This window comes from Augochlora pura, chromosome 8 (genome assembly GCF_028453695.1).
Source record: "Augochlora pura isolate Apur16 chromosome 8, APUR_v2.2.1, whole genome shotgun sequence".
Taxonomy (NCBI): domain Eukaryota; kingdom Metazoa; phylum Arthropoda; class Insecta; order Hymenoptera; family Halictidae; genus Augochlora; species Augochlora pura.
The window spans coordinates 12,052,342-12,073,034 of record NC_135779.1 but is presented as its reverse complement, the minus strand read 5'-3'; the positions used below and the strand labels follow the sequence as shown (position 1 = coordinate 12,073,034).

Genomic DNA, 20,693 nt, shown 5'->3' with positions numbered 1-20,693 from the left:
GTCCTTTTCTCTCGTTACCATGACCATTACCATTTTTCCTGGTTCACGGGTGATCGAGCACGACTGCGAGCCGCGTTTTCTACTTATTTCCATGTCAACGATGCCCGGGCGTAGATTGACAGCGAGAGCCCGGGTACCGCAATATCATAAATCGAATTCCGACTGATAGTACGCGGCGATAGACCTCGCCGAGGAGCCACGGGTATGAAGAAAATCGTCGGGGTGTGTGGGCCCCATGCTGGGCCTGTTCCTCCGCGGGACTATTAATTAAATAGGAACTACTGACCGTCCGGCTAGTTAATTGCAAAACCATTACCCGCGTGCCTGTGCGGAACGAACGCTGAATTTCTACCGTTTCGAGCAAAATGCGTGTCGATTTCCGGCGCTTCTGATTTACATTGATCCCGCAGAACGACCGTGTAAGAGCGTTTATCATATTTTTTTAAACTTCCTCTGCTGTCTCTTGTTTACGCTGTTACCACTGGAATATTTATTTTATTGGTAATTAAAGACTGTAATAATTTATTTCGTCTTGCATAATCGAAAGCGGAATATCGACTTGCGTTACATTTTATCTATGCAATACTTAACATTTTATTCTGACAATGTTATCCGTAATTTAATATTATTATTTAATAGAAAGTTCTTTTATATGCAACGCAGTCGTTAAAAATCTTATTAATATACTTTCGATGAGAAAGACTGTCTTAATCGTTTACAAATATTTGGATAAACCCTTTTTTTCTAGTTCAAAAACTCTGGTCAATGTGGTACATGCAATTTCAATTCGACTGTTTAGTATTACCAATTTATAAATCTCGTTTGTTATAAATGAAATTCTGGTTCCACGTTGTAGCTTAACGAATTGCGAATTTCACGTATTTGTAACAGAAATGAATAGGTCAAATACAAAATTGTAGGGTCATTAGAAGAATGCCAGGATATTGTTACATTATTTTCGACTTGCTATAATTATTAAAAGAAGACGGACACTTCTATTTAACTCGCGTCTCGTACAATTAACTTGAACAATTTGAACGTGAGAAAAACTACTTCGACTTCAAGCGAAAATGGCTTCTCGAGTGCTAAGGGTTAACACGTAATACGTACAGTCAGGCCGAGCGTGTACCGATAGGATTCAAAGGACCCCGATGAAATCCTTCCCGAGACAACTGTCGATCGATCGATATCGCCGTGTAACGCTCAGTTCGAAACATAAATCCCCGGCGGACCATCAATTATCCCGGAGGAATTATTAATAATCGTCACTGTTCTGGCAGCCAGGGACTTGCTCGATGCATCGTATCGAACCTTCCAATCGCAGGCTCTCTCTCTCTCTCGCGCCGGGGTAACTCATCCGCCGAGGGAGGGGAGGACCCGTGAGGGCCTACGAATGACAAGTTTGCCCGCAGATACGAAATGGAAATAAGAAGAAGATGTCGGATACTTATTAAGGTGCAGTGCACCCTACAGGTGTTCGAGTGGAATGCTTTGAGAACGAGATCGCGAACGAGAGATCCGAACTGTTTGGGGAGAACTGTGCAGCCTTGCTCCCGAGCGCCCTCTCTCTCTCTTTCTCTCTCTTCGTGGCTTGCTATCGAAAAACACCATAAAACTTCGCGGCGAGGAATTCCATGAAACAAAAAGCAAAACGCGCGTGTCTGCTCCGTAAACCATTCGCGATTTTATTGACGCGTTGTTGGTGAAACGCCGAACCGCTGTGATTACAAGGAATAATAAATACTAAGCGGACTATAAAATTGAGGCTGCTATTAACAACGAAACAGTGTTATTAATAAGAAATGTTATAAGTATCATTTTTAATAAAAATAGTATTATTAATATTATTAATTATAAAATGGTATTATTAATAGAACCACTTGGCATTTCTCGTCGAGAATGAAAGGTTTTTTCTTCATTCTATAGATTCATGTTTTCGTTAGATATATAAAATATGATAATTTATACTATATATTAAAACCAGAACTATGGACACCTCTATTCAACTGTAATTTAACATCTTTCCACTTTGCGATTTCACCCATATCTGAATGCCGGAATTATTTATTGAAATATGGAAAAGGATTCGCATGCGGTCACAACTTCTTAATTCAATGTAATTTGTAATTTGATGTCACGCAACTTAGCTATTCGATTCTAATGTGATCGAATAAAATACTTAGTTTTATTTTTCAAACGGTTGATGTGCGATAGTCGAAGCGTTAACAAAGGTGCTGTCCCCGAACAAATTGATACGCCTGTTGCATTCTGATAACAAACGCGTCGGTACGTATCGTACACGACCTCAATGAGTTGCATATTTTCGCACTGGCAATCGGAGATACATCGTTTCACAATCGGATGTATTCAGAGAGGATTGCCGCAACGTAACGATCACGAATTCCTCGTTCATGATGGATCAATCACGACCGGTGACAACTGCAATAACGGGAAGGGAGGCAACAACATGGAGGCACGCAGGATGAATGAACCGCGTCCAGAACCGAGTTAATCGATCCCGATCGATCGGTTCCCGTCCGACTATATACCACGCGTGGGATTTCAATTTGCCCGAACCGTGGGGGCTTTCTCGTACGAATCTCAACATTAATCCAATAACTAAAGACTGTTCCGGATCTCCAAAACCAAATCTATATTCGTCCATTGAAAATACGATCGTCTCACCAAAACAAGATCGTCTCATTCAAACTATTCATTACAATGACACGAAATTATCTCCCTAAAGCAAAATCACCTCACTTAAACCAAACCATTGCATTAGAAATTTTTAAAAACACTTTCCTTCTAATTTTATTCTTAGCTTTCACTTTAGCACTTTGCTACGTTATCCATATGTGGAATTATTCGTTCATGTTTGACAATTAATTATTATGAAATCTTGTATGCTATCCGAATAATTAAATTGTTATTTGGTAGGTAGTAAATTTAATAATAATCATTATTAATTGAATACCTAATAGACGCTAAACGCACAGAGTATTATAATATTACATTTATTTAGATTTTATGCAATTTTTGTTACAATAAATTAGACAGGATGAAAGCAATTGCATATAACGTAACTTTACAATTTTGATTTGATTAATTAATACGATTTAAAAATTTATCAAATTTTTGAGGTTGTTAATTCGTAACACGACTCACAATGATTCCAACATTTGAATCTTATTAGTCACGATATAAATAATATCGTATCACAAATCTGTAAATATTCCTAAATGGGTATAGTTTGGAAGTTTTCAGATAAACGCGTAGCCCGTTAAATAGACGCACTTTGCGTTTAAGCGTTCGAAGTTTTCTAACGAACATAATGCCGTGCCGTACACGTCCATGATTTATTATGAGCATAATTCATGTAAGTAAGTACGAGCTAGCACGATAGAATCGATAAGATAGATTCTCGAAGATATACTTCTGTGGTCCGCTCATGCGGGAAATCATCGTTGAGTAAAATGAGACAAATCATCAACCGCTCGAGACGAATCATTAATAACTATCCATCGATGGGGCACGGTGAGGCGTTGGCGCGCATTTATTCCGCAAGCGAGATTGCTTTCGAGACATTATACAGGACATTAATTTAGCAACACAGTTACGATATTTATGGATCACTAAGATTGCATTTATACTGGATGTAATGGTAATGTCAACATTTTTGTACATCGTTCAATGTTGAATCCGAATCGACGTTTCTAAATCGATTTATTTAATCGAATTCAATGTTCTTCCAGGCGAGACAACAAAATTGATTGTTGACTTTGTGCATTTATAACATGAGCGAATTGTCGGAATGTAAAGAAACTTGCGTATTAATTAAGATTAATTACACTATTATTTTACTTTTGACTATAAAGAACTCCCCCCCCCCCCCTCTCTCTCTCTCTCTCTTTCTCTTTACGTATTATATCTCGCATTCTACAAAACACGTTAATAAACTTAATATATTAGGCTATGTATTTTTAAGCAAAACAGCTATATTCTGTATTCGTTGCAGGTTCACTTACGAAAATCTTCTTTTTTTCAATTACTACGGTAAGTTACAAATTATATATCGGTATTCTTCTATCCTCTTTATATTGTAACAGTTTTTAATTGCAGCTAAACATGTTATAAATGCACAAGATCTACATACCACTAATAATTTAAATTGGCCCAATTATAATAATATAATTTAAACTAACAGTGCTTGAGTCAAATATTTTCCATGCTATTTTAATTTAACTGTTTAATAATTTTTCAATAAATGAAAGATATCTAACTATAACTATAATCTATAACTTTTTATAATGCACTTTACTTTTCTCATATTTGCGACGACGTTAAGACTGCGTACCTTATTACAGACGTTGCAAACATATAATTAGATTATGCATAGATATTGTCCTTTTTTCATTACAGAAGTTTTGCATAAATAATTTGATTATTTGAAAAAAAAAATTCTTAGCATTTTCTCGAAAGCATTTTCTTCTCATTGTCCGCAAAAAGTTAACGCTAATAAAATAAATAATATAAAATAAAATAAACGCTAATAACTCGACCATAATCGAAAGGTTAATTATATGGTGAAATTGTAATACGGATTCTATGCGTATATAAGAGAAACGAGTGTATGGATTCCAATAAAGAAACTAATTTAGAAACGCTGTCGCATTATTTCCAATTCATTAAAACTATCGGGACAAGGTAATAAATGTCCACGCAATTGTAATTGATGCAGCCAATTTTGATCATGCAGAATACCCGCAGATTGCGCCAGAAAAAATGAGAAAACGTGTACTCACCCTGCTCGCATTCGTCGATGTCCTCGGAGCAGTCCACCCCCTTGTACCCTGTCGCGCATGAGCAGGTGAACGATCCATTAATGGGGCTGGTGTCGCAAATCGCGCCCTCGTGGCACGGGTTCGACGTGCAGGCGTCATCGAGATGGCAGAGCAGTCCTGGAAAACGCGACAGAGAGGTTTCTCTTCAGGGAATTGTTTTCAACTTAGCACGAACGAAAAAATCCACGCAACGACGACGACGACGACGACTGTAACGGCGGAGACGGTTCGCCCGTCGCGGCGTATTGCGCGCGTTTCTAGGACGAAAGTGTCGATCGCCGACTGCCAAACATGGCGGCAAGCGCCAAAGATGGACATCATTAAGGCTCGTATAGCTCGCGCTCGCGTAACCTAGCCAGAAACGTCGTCGTGCACGAGAGAGAATCGTAGAAGAGCCGGGACACGGTGAACGGTGACAAATCCCAGCGTTCGTCGGTCCGCGCTCGACATTCGCATTCAGTAAATTACTCGGGATACCGGCGGGCTTGCGCCGCGGCCCGGACTCGGTCTAATTGCTCCCTGCAGCGAACTTCGCGAGGACATTCGCGGAATTTCGCGAGGAATTTCCTTGCCGCTGTGCCCAGCGCTTGTTCCGAAATCAATTTTTAGCTCGTCTTGCACTAATTGCTTCGTCAGGGAATTTTGTGAAACGACGGTCTCGGTAGATCGTTCCGTAGGACAATAGGGTTTCGTTTCATAACTGCGAGGTTAAAATCGTGAATTCTTTCTAATAGGCGGGGAGTTAACAGTTGAGAATTCCTTGAGAAATCGTGAAAAAGCGACTGCAATTTCATTCACACTCCAGTAAATTGTTTGGACCGTTAGGAAACAACTTTTTTGAAATTGTTGTCGAAAAGAAAATTATGGAGATTTAACCATTTATTAGATACGAACTTTAATTACTTTAATAGTTTTATTATGCATAAAATATTTGCGAATAATGTAAATAATGTAATGCTTTCAAAAGAAATATTAAAACAATTTTTATACTATTTATTAATTTTTATGTTATAACAAAATATAATGTAACTCTCTGTTCCTTTTGAATCAGTCCATCTATTGTAATAGAAGATTAACCTGCTTTTTACATGCAGAAATCTAAATGTAAAGTACAATATGTATTTTATAGATTGTGTAAAGTGGATGCTTGTTTTTTTTGTGATTAAGGGGTGATCGTCGTCGTTCGTTCATAGTCACGGACATTTGAACCTCGCGCACGTTTGGCTCTCAATAACGGAACGATGTCTCGGATGTCCGTATATAAACTAGAGTAAACAAGCACGCAGATACACGATTACACCCGCGACTAACTGTAACCGCGTACGAACGTACAAGAAACGGCCGCGAGATACCATCATTATGCCTACGTGCGTATTGTAAATCCGTTAACCTATGGCCATTGTTAGAACCGTTTTCAAGCTCGGGTATTGTACTACACCGCCGCGATCGATACGACATTATACCTTTCCCGTGAAAGCTGGGATCCTTGTCAGGAGATGTGATATGAATGATTCTCCTAATGTTCCCGAACCAAGTAATTTGAGACGAGTTATTATGACTATAATTATTTTTCATATTGTGAGCTATGATATACGTTATTTGAATATTATTTATATATATTATTTACATATTATTTTTCGTCCTTACGATGTATATCGTTGTAAATCGCTACGTTTTAAGTAAAATTGAAGTAGAAGATGTTGAAGTTCTTTTTTCTTTGTAATAAACAATGCTAGTCTAATGCTGTGCATACTTTATTTAAATTATCATATTGTACGCAAATATATATTCGGGAAATCAGAATATAACTATAATGATTAATTTATAAGCTGAGCAATGTAATAGTATATTTAATAATAATTGATGATAGTGTAATATTTTATGTAATAATAATATGTATTACTTTCTTCGTTAAATTAATCGCAAAACAATTCAACTAAAATGATGTTACAAATAAACTACAGAATTTTAGAAGTTTTAGAATTTCCACGTTGTTAACATTTGAGTAAAAATTCGATGTTTTAACTATACATCTTATTAAATTAAAAGCATAAAATACATCGTTTATACTGCAATATTGTTTTATTTAACACATAAGACCAATGAAAAAGATAGGAGATCGTCAATCTAAAAAGAAATTTAAAAAGTTGAAAAAAGAAAGGAAGATGAAAATAAAACAATGAAATAGAAATTAAAAACTAAACAACTATAATGAAATTGGGAAGTAAAATTTTCACTGACACAATACAAATTTTTATCCAATGTCAAGACGATTTACTATATCCAAAAACACATACATATATATCCAAAAACAGCAACTATGTATCATATTTCTTAACTTAAGTGCAAGGGTACGTTATGTAGTACATATATCTAAAAAGACTGTAATAAAATTGACCCGAACGGCGTGCGATTGAGTATACCTATGTATGTGCAACAAACTAAATGAACAACATGGAATTTGTTGGAAAGAAAGCCATAGGTTGAATGCGAATTCAATATGTATTTCCTGAATAGCGTGGAGGGTTAAAAGCGCCCGAGCACAGCACATACCAGGCATCGAAGTCTCCGAAGGAATCCGCAAGCTGCCGCGGCGCGAATTCCTTCATTTAAAGATTTCCCGAGCTTGCGTTCTGGAAAAAGTCGTTCCTGGCCGGGTCGGGGCACCGCAGGAATCGCAATAATGCCGGGACAGAAGAAGGATGCCTGTATTTGGCGATCGCTGTCGGAACGATCGATCTGAAAACCGTCTCCTTCGGCCTCGGGTAGGAAAGTAAGGACAGAAACTCGTTTTCAGTCCTCAAGGTCGCCCCGCTCCGTAAGGCTAGGCTGCTGCCGTGAGCCTGCGGAATCCCGGGATTCCGGGGGAGGGCTACGCGTCCGCGGAGAAGCTGCGTCATATTGTTGCACGTGCAGATGCACTTGCCTGTCGATGCACTCGCGATGCATAACACCGACACGGCCGCAGCCCGCAACCTTGTTATCGACCGTGGCTGGTTCCGTGGCTAATCGACGCGATTCGCTGAAACGCGCGCGAGAGCCTTGTCCGTTCGGGTGCCTTTTTAAGAACCTACCTTGTCTCATCGTGCCAACAAAAGAATCACGGAGAACCAGAGAATCGTGATATCGCGGCTAGTAAATGAGATCTTTCGGCCGTTTTTACTAGGCCCTTTGTGCACCAAGAAATTTATATCATTCAGAGACGCGTTTAACACGGTCTCGCGATGTAACGAGATCGTGGATGTTTATTTACAATGTTGCAGTTTTAACGCAGGTATCACTAGCAATGACTAGTATGCATCGGCTTGTGTTTATATTGTAATAAAATGCGGATTTTATGGATTTACAACAAAAACAGATAAGTGGAGTAAAAAAGGGTAACTGTATTGAACTTTTATTTTACAAAGAGCAGCTAATTATAAGATATGCTCCAATTAATCCAGAAATGAAAACATCTTTGCGCTATTACGGATACGATTAATGCTTTTTTACTACACGAAATATTTAAAAAAATTCTTGGTACACACAAGACTTTCTCAAAACAATTTCCACGTACAGAGAAACATGCATAAATATTCGCGAACGATAATCTCATTTTAAAAAGAAAATGCCACATTTACATAACGGTGAGTCATTAAAAATCCCCTGAAACCAGCGAACGAAAAACGGTATTGCGAAACGATCGTCTGCAGAAGGTATAATAACACGAAGTATCTCGTCGTTCCGATAATTACTATGCATTGACAATTACCAATTAATTTGGTGTTGAGTGAGAAGGAGCGGAGAGTCAATTAGCAATTACCTCGGCGCAGAAATTAAAAATGTAATTTCGCGAAGCGTATACTCTGCGAGAGTGCAGCTCCAAGGTGAGCAACGAGTCGGAATCGATCCGAAAAAGGCCCCGGCTACGTTATCGATAAGTACGATATCGGTCGAGCGCACTCACCGGTCTTTCCGTAGGTGCACTGACAGTAAAAACTGCCGACTCGGTCGATGCATGTAGCCCCGTTGAAACAGGCCGCACCGGCGCAATCGTCGATGTTCACGCTGCAGTCCGGCCCGGTCCAGCCGTTCACGCAGATGCAAGAGTAACTTCCGGGGGAATTCGTGCATGTGGCACCGTTGTGACAAACCGACGGTCGCATGGAACATTCGTCGACATCCAGCTCGCACTGCGTGCCCGTGTACGATGGGGGACATAAACATGAATACTCGTTCACCCTGTCCACGCAGGTCGCTCCGTTTTGGCAGAGGTTCCCCGGACAGTCGTCGATGTTCTCCTCGCACTGTTCGCCACGGAAACCTGAAACAATACGAGAACATGATCCTTTAAAATCGTGCTATGGAATTCTGATGCAGGCAATACACTTACATTAAACATAATTATATGCGATATAAAAATGTTAGTATATTTTCTCCAATTTGGTAAAACTATTCAAAGGAGAAATAAATTTAAATCGCAATTGTGAACAGTGAAGACATTGGAAGAGTTTAAAAATCCTCTTAGACTCCCTAATTTATTGAAATTATTGAAAGGAGAATTATACTTCAATAGAACTTGATATTGCAAATGGTGAAGGCACCGGATAAATTTAACGATATTTACTTGATAATAACGATATAAATTTAACTTGATTTATTGAAATTACACGATGAAATAGATTTTTATTTAACTTCCGTTCCTTGTAATTCATTAAAACAATTCTCATTTTACATAGAGACACACAGTGTAATTATTCCTCCATGAATCTTTATTCGAATTCACATTTTTGCTGTTCGCTTGCGTAATATAAAAACGTCAATCGTTGAATGATCGAATATCATTTTTCTCTCAGTTTCTAATAATCGCGTTAAATTATTAGCTTGCACTAATATTGTTGTGAAATACACATTTTATCAAAGCTAAATACAACTTTGGAGTAGCAAAAATAAATAGAGTTTTTAGTTATTTTCCGGACTGTTGAAAATTTCCATAAATATCGCCATTTTATATTTTCCTGGCAACTTGCTAGTAATGGAATTGAATGATTTCGAAGTGACTGCGTGCAACGCATTGAACGCTGCAACACGAGCAATATGTGACAGACGAAGATCAGTTTAAAATTCAATAAAGGGTCCTCCATCGAAAAGTTTACGGCTCCGACGTAAATTACTTTATGGTTCGGGATTCGTAGCAGAGCATCGCATCGCTTTACGAGCGGCCTGCGCCCAGCGTGATTTAGATGTGATCTCCTATCAAAAGGGAAGAACGGAAAGACAAACAAAGAATCGCGAAGGCAGAAACACGAAGGCGATCCCGCGATCCCCCTACCATTTCGATTATATTGATGATCGTTACGGTCGTAAAGAGAACTCATTACCCCGGCACAATTCTCCGTGTACGGTTTGTATGTTCTTCTCGAGGCAGGAAAAAAGCGGATTGTTATATTAAAGTGTATCTACAGATAGATGGGGGTTTATTGTTCGTTGAATTTATGCCCGGGCGGGAAGAGAGAGAAAGAAAGAGAGAGAGAGAGAGAGTAAAAGGCGAGATATGGAAGACAGTCGGAAGAAAAACGAGCGAAGATAAAGCGATAGAGCACGATAGCCGTGAAATCGATGGCTCCGAGTGCCGATCGACTTCTGCCGGCGACGATCGCGTTACGTTCGACAAACGGTAAGCAAACAAATGGGCAATTTAACGAACACCGTGTCCAGCGGAACAGAATCGTAACTGTTCAGCCCGGTGGATATTCAAGAAAAATTTCCGCCGGTGATGCAAGAACGAGATACCCTTTAATTAAAACGAAAACTGCCGTTGCATCCTGTGCAGCTTTGCAAAAAGACGACTGCATAGAGAAGAACCCGGCTATGCGATCGGAAAGATCGACGTAGCATGACGCCGGGTTATTTGCAAGTCGAGCGAATAATATGACTTCGGAGTTGCGTTCGATATGGTCGGGAAACAGACTTCGGAGAAAGGGCAAAAACCTGGAGCAGAAGAGTATCGACTGCGAAGACGTTTCGAAGACTTCGAAGACCTTCTTACGATGGACACTGCAACGCGGAATACGTGTACAACGACTGTCGAATTCTTTTCTTATTTAGCGCCCGGAATTTGCTTGAGATTCGTATCGGCTGACAATTTACAAAAATCTTATGTGAAATAGGGTTGGATTGTTGCGAAAGCAATTTTGGCTTCTTTTTAAGCCATCTATGTATTTAGAAACCCGAAATATAACATATGCAAACCTTATTATTATTATTTATTTAGTGTTTACTGGTCAAAATCATTTGTTACAAAGATAAAGAAATACAAGTTGTAGTTCGCGATCAACCAATAACATAAGCGACAATAGTACAGAAAAGTTGGGGCAAAATTATTCATTAAATATTTAGCTCTGGCAACAATGTTTCGAAACTCTTTTTGAACAGTTAAACCAAGTGTTATTGATTTGAGTCAGACAAAAATTTCTAATTTAAAGAATTCTTCTGTATCTGTTCTTATTAGAGCTTGTAATGTGAAAACCATCGTCCAATAGCAACATATATAAATTATGATTATTCCGATGCGGTTTTCAAAAAAGTTCCGAAACATTTTCGAACACCGACATAAAGACCTATCATCGCGTTACCTGTGTACCGCATCAGATTTTCAATAGCGTATCACGATGAAGATCCGCGCAAACAGTTTTTTCGCGTCCCGCTCATGTCCATACTTATGTTGCACGTCCTGCATAGCGTTCGATATGCCCAAGCAAAACCGAACACGGAAATCCGGGTAATGTTTCGCGATTTCAACCCTCCCCGTCCACTTTCCTTCCGCCTTTATCTATCGGTATCAGTTGCCGTCCAGCGATGCATACTCGCCCATGAACCATAGTTACCAACTCTAATGGCGCGCATAATTTATGCTCGATAGAGCGGTTATCTAAACTTCCTATGTATCCCCCGGGCTCGTTTGCGAACCGTACAGAACACACGTCGCTGACGTGAGCTAGAATTTCGTTCCGCGACCAGCAAAAAACTATCCTTTCATCCGACGTGCACGACGCGCCGGTTTATAAATCATTCGTAATTAAACTGCAGGCCTCTATGTCCGCGCGGCTTGCCGAATGTTTTTAAACGATGCACAAGATTCGATAGGAACTTTTATGTAACTCTAAACTGTTTGGAATTTTTCAGTAACGCTTTTTAAATAACACTTTCACTGTCACGTTCGAAATTTCGTAAAATTATTGTATTTTACTTAATTAAATCAATCCTTATATTTTACAGAAATATTATATTCTAATAAAATTAGGCTGATATAATAGATCAGCGTAAATATTTATTTTTAAATCTAAGCAAATTATAAGGTGTTAAAAGACGAAATTTTTTATGGAAAGAAAAGAAGAATGCGTTAACAAGCGCAGAATAAAGCATGTGAAACGATATTAACAAAACTGGTTTAACCTTTTTCGAAAACAATGAAGCAGATTTCGAAAAGAATTCTGATTCGACAAACAGAATTTCAGTAACAGAATAGCAAATAATTGTTGCGCCGCAATGGAACGTATAAACTTGACAATGCTTTTATTTCACGAGCGTGGCATTCTTTGGAACGTTTAAAGTCGTCCGAATAATTACGAGCTGCGGTGTACATATGTACAACATCGGCCACGACGTTATTATACCGAGCCGCACAAAGGGGGGACAGTAACATTAATATTAAAGTGATGCAAAAGTAAAGCGACCGCTCCGCGTGCGGCATTATCTTGCCAGAGAATGGAACGCGGGCTGGCTTTCTAGCCGGTTCTAAGAAACAATTTCGTAGTCGAATTTTAACTGGCGTGTTCTAATGGAAATATACCACGAAACTCGGGCGATCACGATCGTCGATTCGCGATGGAAGAATAAAAAAATCTAATCGATTCGATCCCTCGTTTATACCCTAAAACGCTATCAAATTATGAACTTTATCTCAGCGATTCTTCAACCAGTCTATTTTATTTCATCGATCTATTATACAATCGGTTCGATACTTTATCGATCTACCGTTTCATCGGTTCAATGTGTTATCAATCCATTATTTACTTAATTCAATATTTCATTAGTTTGTTATATCATTTTTCTACCAAGAGAAATTGTAGAAAGATTTAATCAACAGTGTAGCCAATTTGTCGTTAAACCCGTTGGTCAAGAGATTGTAACTTTACGTAATTGCGAAGCCATCGCGAATTACATTGCCGAACATGGCTTTACATGATTATAACAGGAGTCGAGGCCACAGAATTCGAAATTATAAGGTGTCGAGGCGTCGTATCAGCGATGTACACGATCTTTTTTTGCGCTTCTGAATAATTCTTCTGGAAATTGCGACCGGGACGCGCCGATTTCGCGGCGCAACAGATGGCGACGATTCCGTGGGGCTTCGACTCCGAATTTCGGTAGAGATTCGAAACTGGAATTTCGACGAGGTTTCCTGTCTTGAGTTACCGGATTACAGGGGACCCAGCGGCTCGCAAGTTTACACGCTACCGTGCGACTTTTCGGTCGTAAAAACCAGATTATAGTACTTTCCAGGCCGCGCGACTTTTACGCCGGACCCTACACTTTTGCGTGTACGCGTTTCGGAACACGATTCGTGTACGCATCGGCGGCTTTCACCAGTTTTGTCCGACACCGTTGAATCAATTCTTTACAGGGTTCATAAAATGCTCGATTATTTTCCACGTTCTCACATGATTCGACGTCGGCTCGGGAACCCACGAAATTCAATGAGCAGCTACAAATATCGCCATTTTAAGGAGCATCCGCGCGGATAAAATTGTCTACACTCCTTGTCCCGGAATTATGTTACGAAGTAAGCTTACTTAAAACCAATTCCAATTTGTACAGCGAGCGTCTCGCGCGAGTTTACATATTTATGACCAATTGAGAAAGAGAACTTGTTTGAACAGCTGCAGGATTTTCCATGATAAAGGCGAAACAAAATACAGTCTCCCCGTTCTTACCATTCCTAATAAAATTTTTTTATTTAATTAAAAATATTTATTTAATTAAAAACCACTTAAATTTTATACCTCACAAATATTAATAAATCCGAAATTAGATTACATTTTCTATGCATGTAGTGCTTCTAATTAAATTATTCTCTTTAGTAATGGCATTTAACGATTACATCCATGTCAACCATAAATCGCAATTATCAAATTGAGCATTTCTCTTAACCGCAATTAATGATCAAATTTCTTTCAATTGTTACTCGTGATGTATTCTCTTCTCTTCCACATGCGGTATGAAAAATATGGTAAAGTAAGAAACACGATAAAGATGATTCTTAATGGAACTACATCGAAACATCTTTCCAGTTTCATTAAAAAATTAACAATTCTTGACTTTCTTCCCTTTCAATCAGCGACTGGCTTAATGTTACCGATCGATTAACTCAATCATTCACTGTTCGACGATAAAAGCTCTTAATCGTTTTCATCGAGAAAAACTTCAAAACGATCGACACCAAACGCTGTTTTACGGTTCCCGCAAACGTCGATTTCCATAAAAGGAGAAACGCTCGAAACATTCGGAACACGCGGGAACGATGGTACAGACACGGGACAGCATGATAAAAATGGCTGTACAAAGGCCTGTAAAATGGCTGGGCAAAAAACGTTAGATAATCAACGTAATATCGACTGGCGCTTCATTTTCTCCCCCGGCAATCTCGCAAGAAAGGAAATTCCTGATGGCAGACGAAAAACTGCGGCTATTCATGTTCAGCGGTAGCGACGAGGAACAAGAAACCAGGAGACGGGGAGTGACGATCGCCGCCACGGATCCGGGGCGAATCGATTGCCGTTAATATCGACGGAGGACAATAGCGGGACTCGTTCCCGACTCCCCTGAAAAATCCACGTATTTGCCGGACGATTCGTCGCGCGCTCATATTCGCGTTCTTTTCTGCGCCCCCGTCGCGTCCCTTGTTTCTCCCTTTCTCGTCGCGGTCGTAAAAGGAACGCGCTTAAAAACGCGCCGCCGCCTCCCCCCTCCGTCCCACAAAAATGTAACCGACTTTCCATTGTTCCCTCGAAATTACACAATTCTACCATTGTGTAACACTCTTTTCTGGAATCCTCGTTTATTTGCGCTCTCGCCTGTAGAGCGACGATAAAATGGATACGAGACCCTGATTTTTCTGTTTTGTTTACTCGAAAGTTGCGAAGTAATTGTTCGACAGTTGTCTCCCTCTGAAGATATTTCTTATCGAAGAGTTTTTATAAAATAGTAGCTTCATAGAATGAAATCATTTTTATTCGAAGTAACAGCTACTTGAAATTGTCAAATGCTCGTTCGTTGTTCCCTTTTCAAGATATTTCTTATCGAACAGAATTCTTACTTTCTCTTTTTCAGTGATTAATTTGTTCGGATTCGTGCGATGCTATATAACAACATACAATTCCGCATAGGATGCATTCTTTAACACGACCATCGTTTCTTTCGTTCAACTCCATTGTTAAAATCATTTCTTTATGTTAAATCGATCTGTAATATATAAATATAATATTCGTATAAATGCAACTCGTTCGTATAAAATGCATTTTATAAATAAAATGTATATCCGTTACGAAACTTTCAAACAATTTGTCAAGATGATGTGCAGGCCATCTGTATTATTATGCTGCGTATTACGACTTGAAAAACAAATGTGAATTGGATGGAACGTGAATAAAAAAAATTCATCTTGTATAATCCCAAGCCCGAAAGTGCCCGTCATCATCGTCCAGGAAATCTCAGTAGGCAAGAATACATGTAAATGCTCATCGCCACCCTTCGTGGCGTTGTATGTGTTTAAGCAGGATCCCCGTCCCCCCTATTAACAAGGACTTATTTCCCTAAGGGACGATTCTACTCTTCCCGGAATTCAGTTAGTACCCCTAGGCGAGCTGTGATCATCGCGCTAGAATTTATGCGGGGTGCTCAACCAATACGCATCAGCTGCAACAGATATTTTGGGGGCGATTCTGCGGACCAACGCGAGATGAGAATGAATTCCATCTAAATCGAATGATATGAATATAATCTGATTTGAATGTCGTTTCATGTCTATATTTGCCTAATAAAATTTGTTCCTTAATAGGGGACTAACGTATGTTGTTTCATAAAATGAGAATATTTACTAGAACGCGGATTTTATTCCTTTATAAAGAATCTAAGAATCGTGATGAATTTATTCGAAATGATTAAAATTATATCGAAAACATTGTGCCAAGTATATATTCCTACTAATTTCAATAAACGAAAATTAAATCTAGCGTTAAATACCAAATAAGACATAGTAATTTAAGTCAAATTGTATTAAAAACTGACTGAAATATTTCTGCGAAATTTCTTTATTGTAATTTCTGCAAATTATCAAATATTTTCAACGAAATCTACATTTGCTATCACTGTACTGCGAACTTTATGCATCCGTAAGAAAAATGGATCAAATGTAAAGTAGCACAATGATGCAAACAGTTTGAAAGTATTATTCCATAGCTCTCGACTCCCTGGAATTATTAAGAAAACAAATAAACGTCCACGTAGTTCCTATATCTTCCAATTAACGAAGACAACTTTTATTTCGGCGAGAGATCCGCGGTCGAGCTGTCAGCTCTCCCCTGATCACGGTAGTATTGTGATACCGGTAAACCCGTAAAATATGAACAGCGCGTAATGATACACCGTGCGCGTAGCAGAAGGGCAGACGAGTCGCGAAGGTACGCAATCGCCGAAACGAAAGGAGCAAACTCGCCGGGAGATTACGCGAGCTGCTGGTCGACCGTGTGGGTGCGACGGGCGAGGAGGGAATGACTCCACTTATAAATCAACTCGAGCGAAGGCCCATAATTGCAATTGTTCATGAGCCTCACCCCAGATCGAAACGATCGGGAGCCGTCGTGTGCGTGCGAATCGGTGCGGCCCGGAGAGAATGTGCGCGTGCGGAGCCGGGGCCCTATTCGACGAAGGATACGTATCCGTTACTTCGTTACAGATGCAGGGCCGTAACGAGCGGAACACCGGTGTAAATTCTGCCTATTCTGTTCCTTTTCTTCGACAGCTCTTTTTCGGCGGTTCGGGCGCGATAGGATGTCGGTCGGGGAGTTCCCGCCTTCGTTCTCTTATTCTCTTTCCTCTCTCTCTCTCTTTCTCTACATCTATCCATTCATTTATCTATCTATCCTTTTTTCTATATTTTTCTCTCTTGGTTCAATTCCGGATGATTAAACGCTGTGTTCTCGATTTCTTTTCAGACTTGAAGCGTATCAAATATTTCTATTAAACAATAAACGGACGAAAAGTATAGAAAAATTTGGTACACTTTATTCGATGAATATAAAGTTAATTATGACAGAGAAGGAACCGAAGGCACAGTAACCGACTCCGCTACCCTATAATTCAACTAGACACGGTCAATTACATTCACGATTCCGTAATTTTTGCCTAATGAACACCGAGCGAACAAAAAGCGGTCGTTTCTCGTTGTTTCGAGACGGCCCGTGTAATGATGGGAAACGAGGATCCGTTTCGTAGAGGCAGGGGACGCCGCGCGTCTGCGGAGCAAGGTCGGACAACTCGAACTGGAATTTCGGGAATCCTGTAAAGCGCTAGCAATTAGTCGGTGGTTCGGGGTACTTGGAATGATTTCATTCACCTTCGGAATCGAGAGCTTCTGACCAGACTCGAACGAGAGAAAAAAGACGATCTAAAGTCGGCCTGGCTCTCTCTCTCTCTCTCTCTCTCTCTCTCTCTCTCTCTCGTGCCCGGTGACTCGACAAGTAGCAACCTGCGCCGATCGTTTTAGCGGAATCCAAGGATTTCTTCGACCTGTTCCGCGAACCAGCGCGAGGAAAAACGAAAACGGAACGGGCGTTCTCACGATGAAAAAAAGGTGGAAACCCTTTGACACACGCTGCACCGCCGTGGCTTCTTTACCACGAGGATATCCTTCTGTTTCCGACACGGCTAGGAAGTGTCCTTCCGATCTGTAACTTAACCCCTCTGTTTCCTAGGAAAATCGTCGGCGACCTTTTCGTTCCTTGTCGAACACTGTGGGCGTTCGATCGAGTTTGTCGGAGTTTTTATCTCCACTATGGTCATTGTCGCGTCAGTTATACGTGGGCGATAGTATTCTTTGATCAGATTTGGCCGAGCTCTTGAAATTCGATTAATTCAGTGTAAGATTAATTTTTAGAAAAATGGAGTGAGATGTCTATCATGTTTTTTGCAAATATCTTATTCAATATTTAAATATTATGAATAATGGTACGTTCATGGTTATAAACCTTCCACATAATAGAGAAATTTTATTCATGTCTACGGCTGTTAAAGTGAAACTTGCATTTAGTTACAGTTTCTCGAAATCGGAGAATAAAAGTATGAATTTACAAGTGCATCTGCAGTTAATTATAAGTCTTGCTTTGAACAGTGGTTTGCGTCGTTTCTTTCGAATCAAAGTTCCTTCTTTCACCAATTTTTTTAACACTGAACCTACCAAGTCAAGTGACTGGTTTCGTAATTTTTATTTCATATTGCAAAATTACTAGTCGTTTTTGGATATAGTTATTACATTAAACATTCAACACTTCCAACATATCTTTATTCAATATGCCAAGTACTAACCAGCCAGCTCGTACGATCTCTTTAAAAACATTTTCTTTAAATACAACAGTTTCATAAAATACTTAATTTAATAATGAATATCAAAGTTCATATATTACCAAATCGTACATTTTTCTTTCCATTTAGCGTTTTAATTGGAGAGAATTTATCGTACTCGTCACGAAGAAATATTACTACAAGTATACTTGTTAAAAAACAACAAATTGTTTAATATTCAGTGGAGAAGCATGTGAAGCGTTATAGTACGCTCCAATCTTACGAAATACAGATTGAACGACGCGCGATTGACAAAAACGCCTAAGGGAGGGTGAGTATTACGAAACCATCGCAAGTATCGTCATATGTTCATTTAGTTGTTGACTTAATTAGAGTGAAAATATCAGTACCCGGCCCCAAATTATGGCGTATGCTCGGTGACAAGACGTGTCCGGTGTGTTCAGTTCATTGTGACTTTTCGAGCGTGACGTGGCAACGGCGTCCCAAGAAAATCCCTTTGCCATTTCCAATCGCACAAAGGAGTTCCATCTCAATATCCTCATACGTTTCTTTTCTTTCACCTTTCTCCGTGCCAGAATTCTGTCTCTGTTTCTCTATTTACTTTACAATCTCCCAATCGTGCACGCACTCCTTTCTCAGCCTCACCTTTTCTCCTTTCCTCTGTCACTGATCCACCCCCATCCACTCCCCCCACCCTCTGATCCTCATTCACTCCTTCCTTTCTCAGATATCTCTCTCCCTTTCTCTCCCCAAGCCACCTTTCGCCGTCTCGCTCTCTTTCTGCCTCTGTCGGTCCCTCTCGCTCTCTTTCCGGCTCGATCTCTTTCTCCGACTCCATCTCTCCCTCCCTCTCTCTCTCTCTTCGACACGGTCTCTCGAGCTCCCTCGCGGTCTCTTGCTCTCTCTATCTCTCTCGCTCTCTCCGGCGTTCTCGAGCAGGCAACACAGTGCCTCTCAGCCGGGCAGAGAGGTGTGGCAACGTCGCGAGAGCGGGTGTGCGTCGGCCGCAGGCCATGTGGTGGGGACTGTGGGAAAATTCTCATGCCGCCGAGTGTGTCGGACCCAGTGGCTCTCAACGTTCGGCTACCGAGACGCCGGCTCCGCGAAATCCTGCTCGACTTCCTGCTTTCACGCTCCAACAGCGTTTCACCGGCCGCGTAAAAAAGGTATCATTAGAGGCGTCCCGCGAGAAAATCCTGCGTCCCGGCGGAGCTCTCTCGGCCGTAGATCGCCGCCTCTCGCAAAAGGTGTTAGCCTTTAAGGATCCCGGGAGCGCGATAATTATTGCCGAGACACCTGCTCTATCGGGACAGCCGATCGACTTGTGAAACCAAACCAGCGTTGCTCGCCGTTCCAAGAGATCTGTGCCGATGAGAATTCTGGACCGACGGAAGATGACTTCATCGGGCATCGGGCCTGGCGGATTTCATTTTCGATATGCCCTTGTCGAAGATGATTCTCGGATTGTTCACTATAATTGTGATGCCAATTGCGCGTCGTTCTTATTGCTCCTTCTGTTCTTGAACCGATTATTTTTTTCTATTTTAGTTTGTATCAGGTTGCTCGGTAATCTCGATCCAAACCTTTCCTGGTAATTCAATAAAATAGAAACTATGAAATGTGAAACGAACTTTGGAACAAGCTAATTCGTACAGAAGATTTCGAACATAGTTTCCTAGCAACCTGATATACATTTCGTTTGGAAACTACTAGGATGTTGAAGCGTTCCTTTCACATCTTATAGAGTGTGTTGCGTTAAATTCATATAAAATATTTCAGACGAGCTATCCAAACAAACCAATAATTCAACCGAGATATTAACTGACCGTAGAAGATATTCAGGTTTTTTAATAGCGATGACGCAGGCGTGGGATACAACGTTATCCTTCAAAATATGTAGAATATGCATAGATCGCTAAGAGTTGTAACAACGAGAGATATTCGCGGAACAAATTCATGCGACGTAAACGTCGGAATACGTCCATAGATTCCCCGAAACAATTTCGTTCCTGGAAAGAATCTAATTACTCGAAGAAAGTCAGAACGTGAGCAGTACTTCGAACGAAAGGCGGTATGCAGCGACGACATCGATGCGTCGCCGATAAATCGATAGATCAAACCGACCATCGAATAGTTTGCGAGCCGAGGAGAAAGTCCAGGCATTTCCAAAGACGAAAAAGAATAAAAGGAAGCCGGGATGAAAGCCGAAGGATATCGTTTCTCGAGCCAAGG

At 40.3% G+C, this 20,693-nt stretch overlaps 1 protein-coding gene across 2 annotated transcripts in view; it reads right to left on the bottom strand.

The window, feature by feature from the left end:
- Positions 1-20,693, bottom strand: part of N (neurogenic locus Notch protein) — a 386,036-nt gene that overhangs the window by 132,170 nt on the left and 233,173 nt on the right. For both annotated transcript variants that reach the window (XM_078188604.1, XM_078188603.1), the window contains 2 exons: positions 8,788-9,144; positions 4,803-4,958 (listed from right to left, as the gene is read on the bottom strand). In XM_078188604.1, the coding sequence (XP_078044730.1) occupies positions 4,803-4,958; positions 8,788-9,144 (513 nt within the window). The remainder of the gene's footprint in view (positions 1-4,802; positions 4,959-8,787; positions 9,145-20,693) is intronic.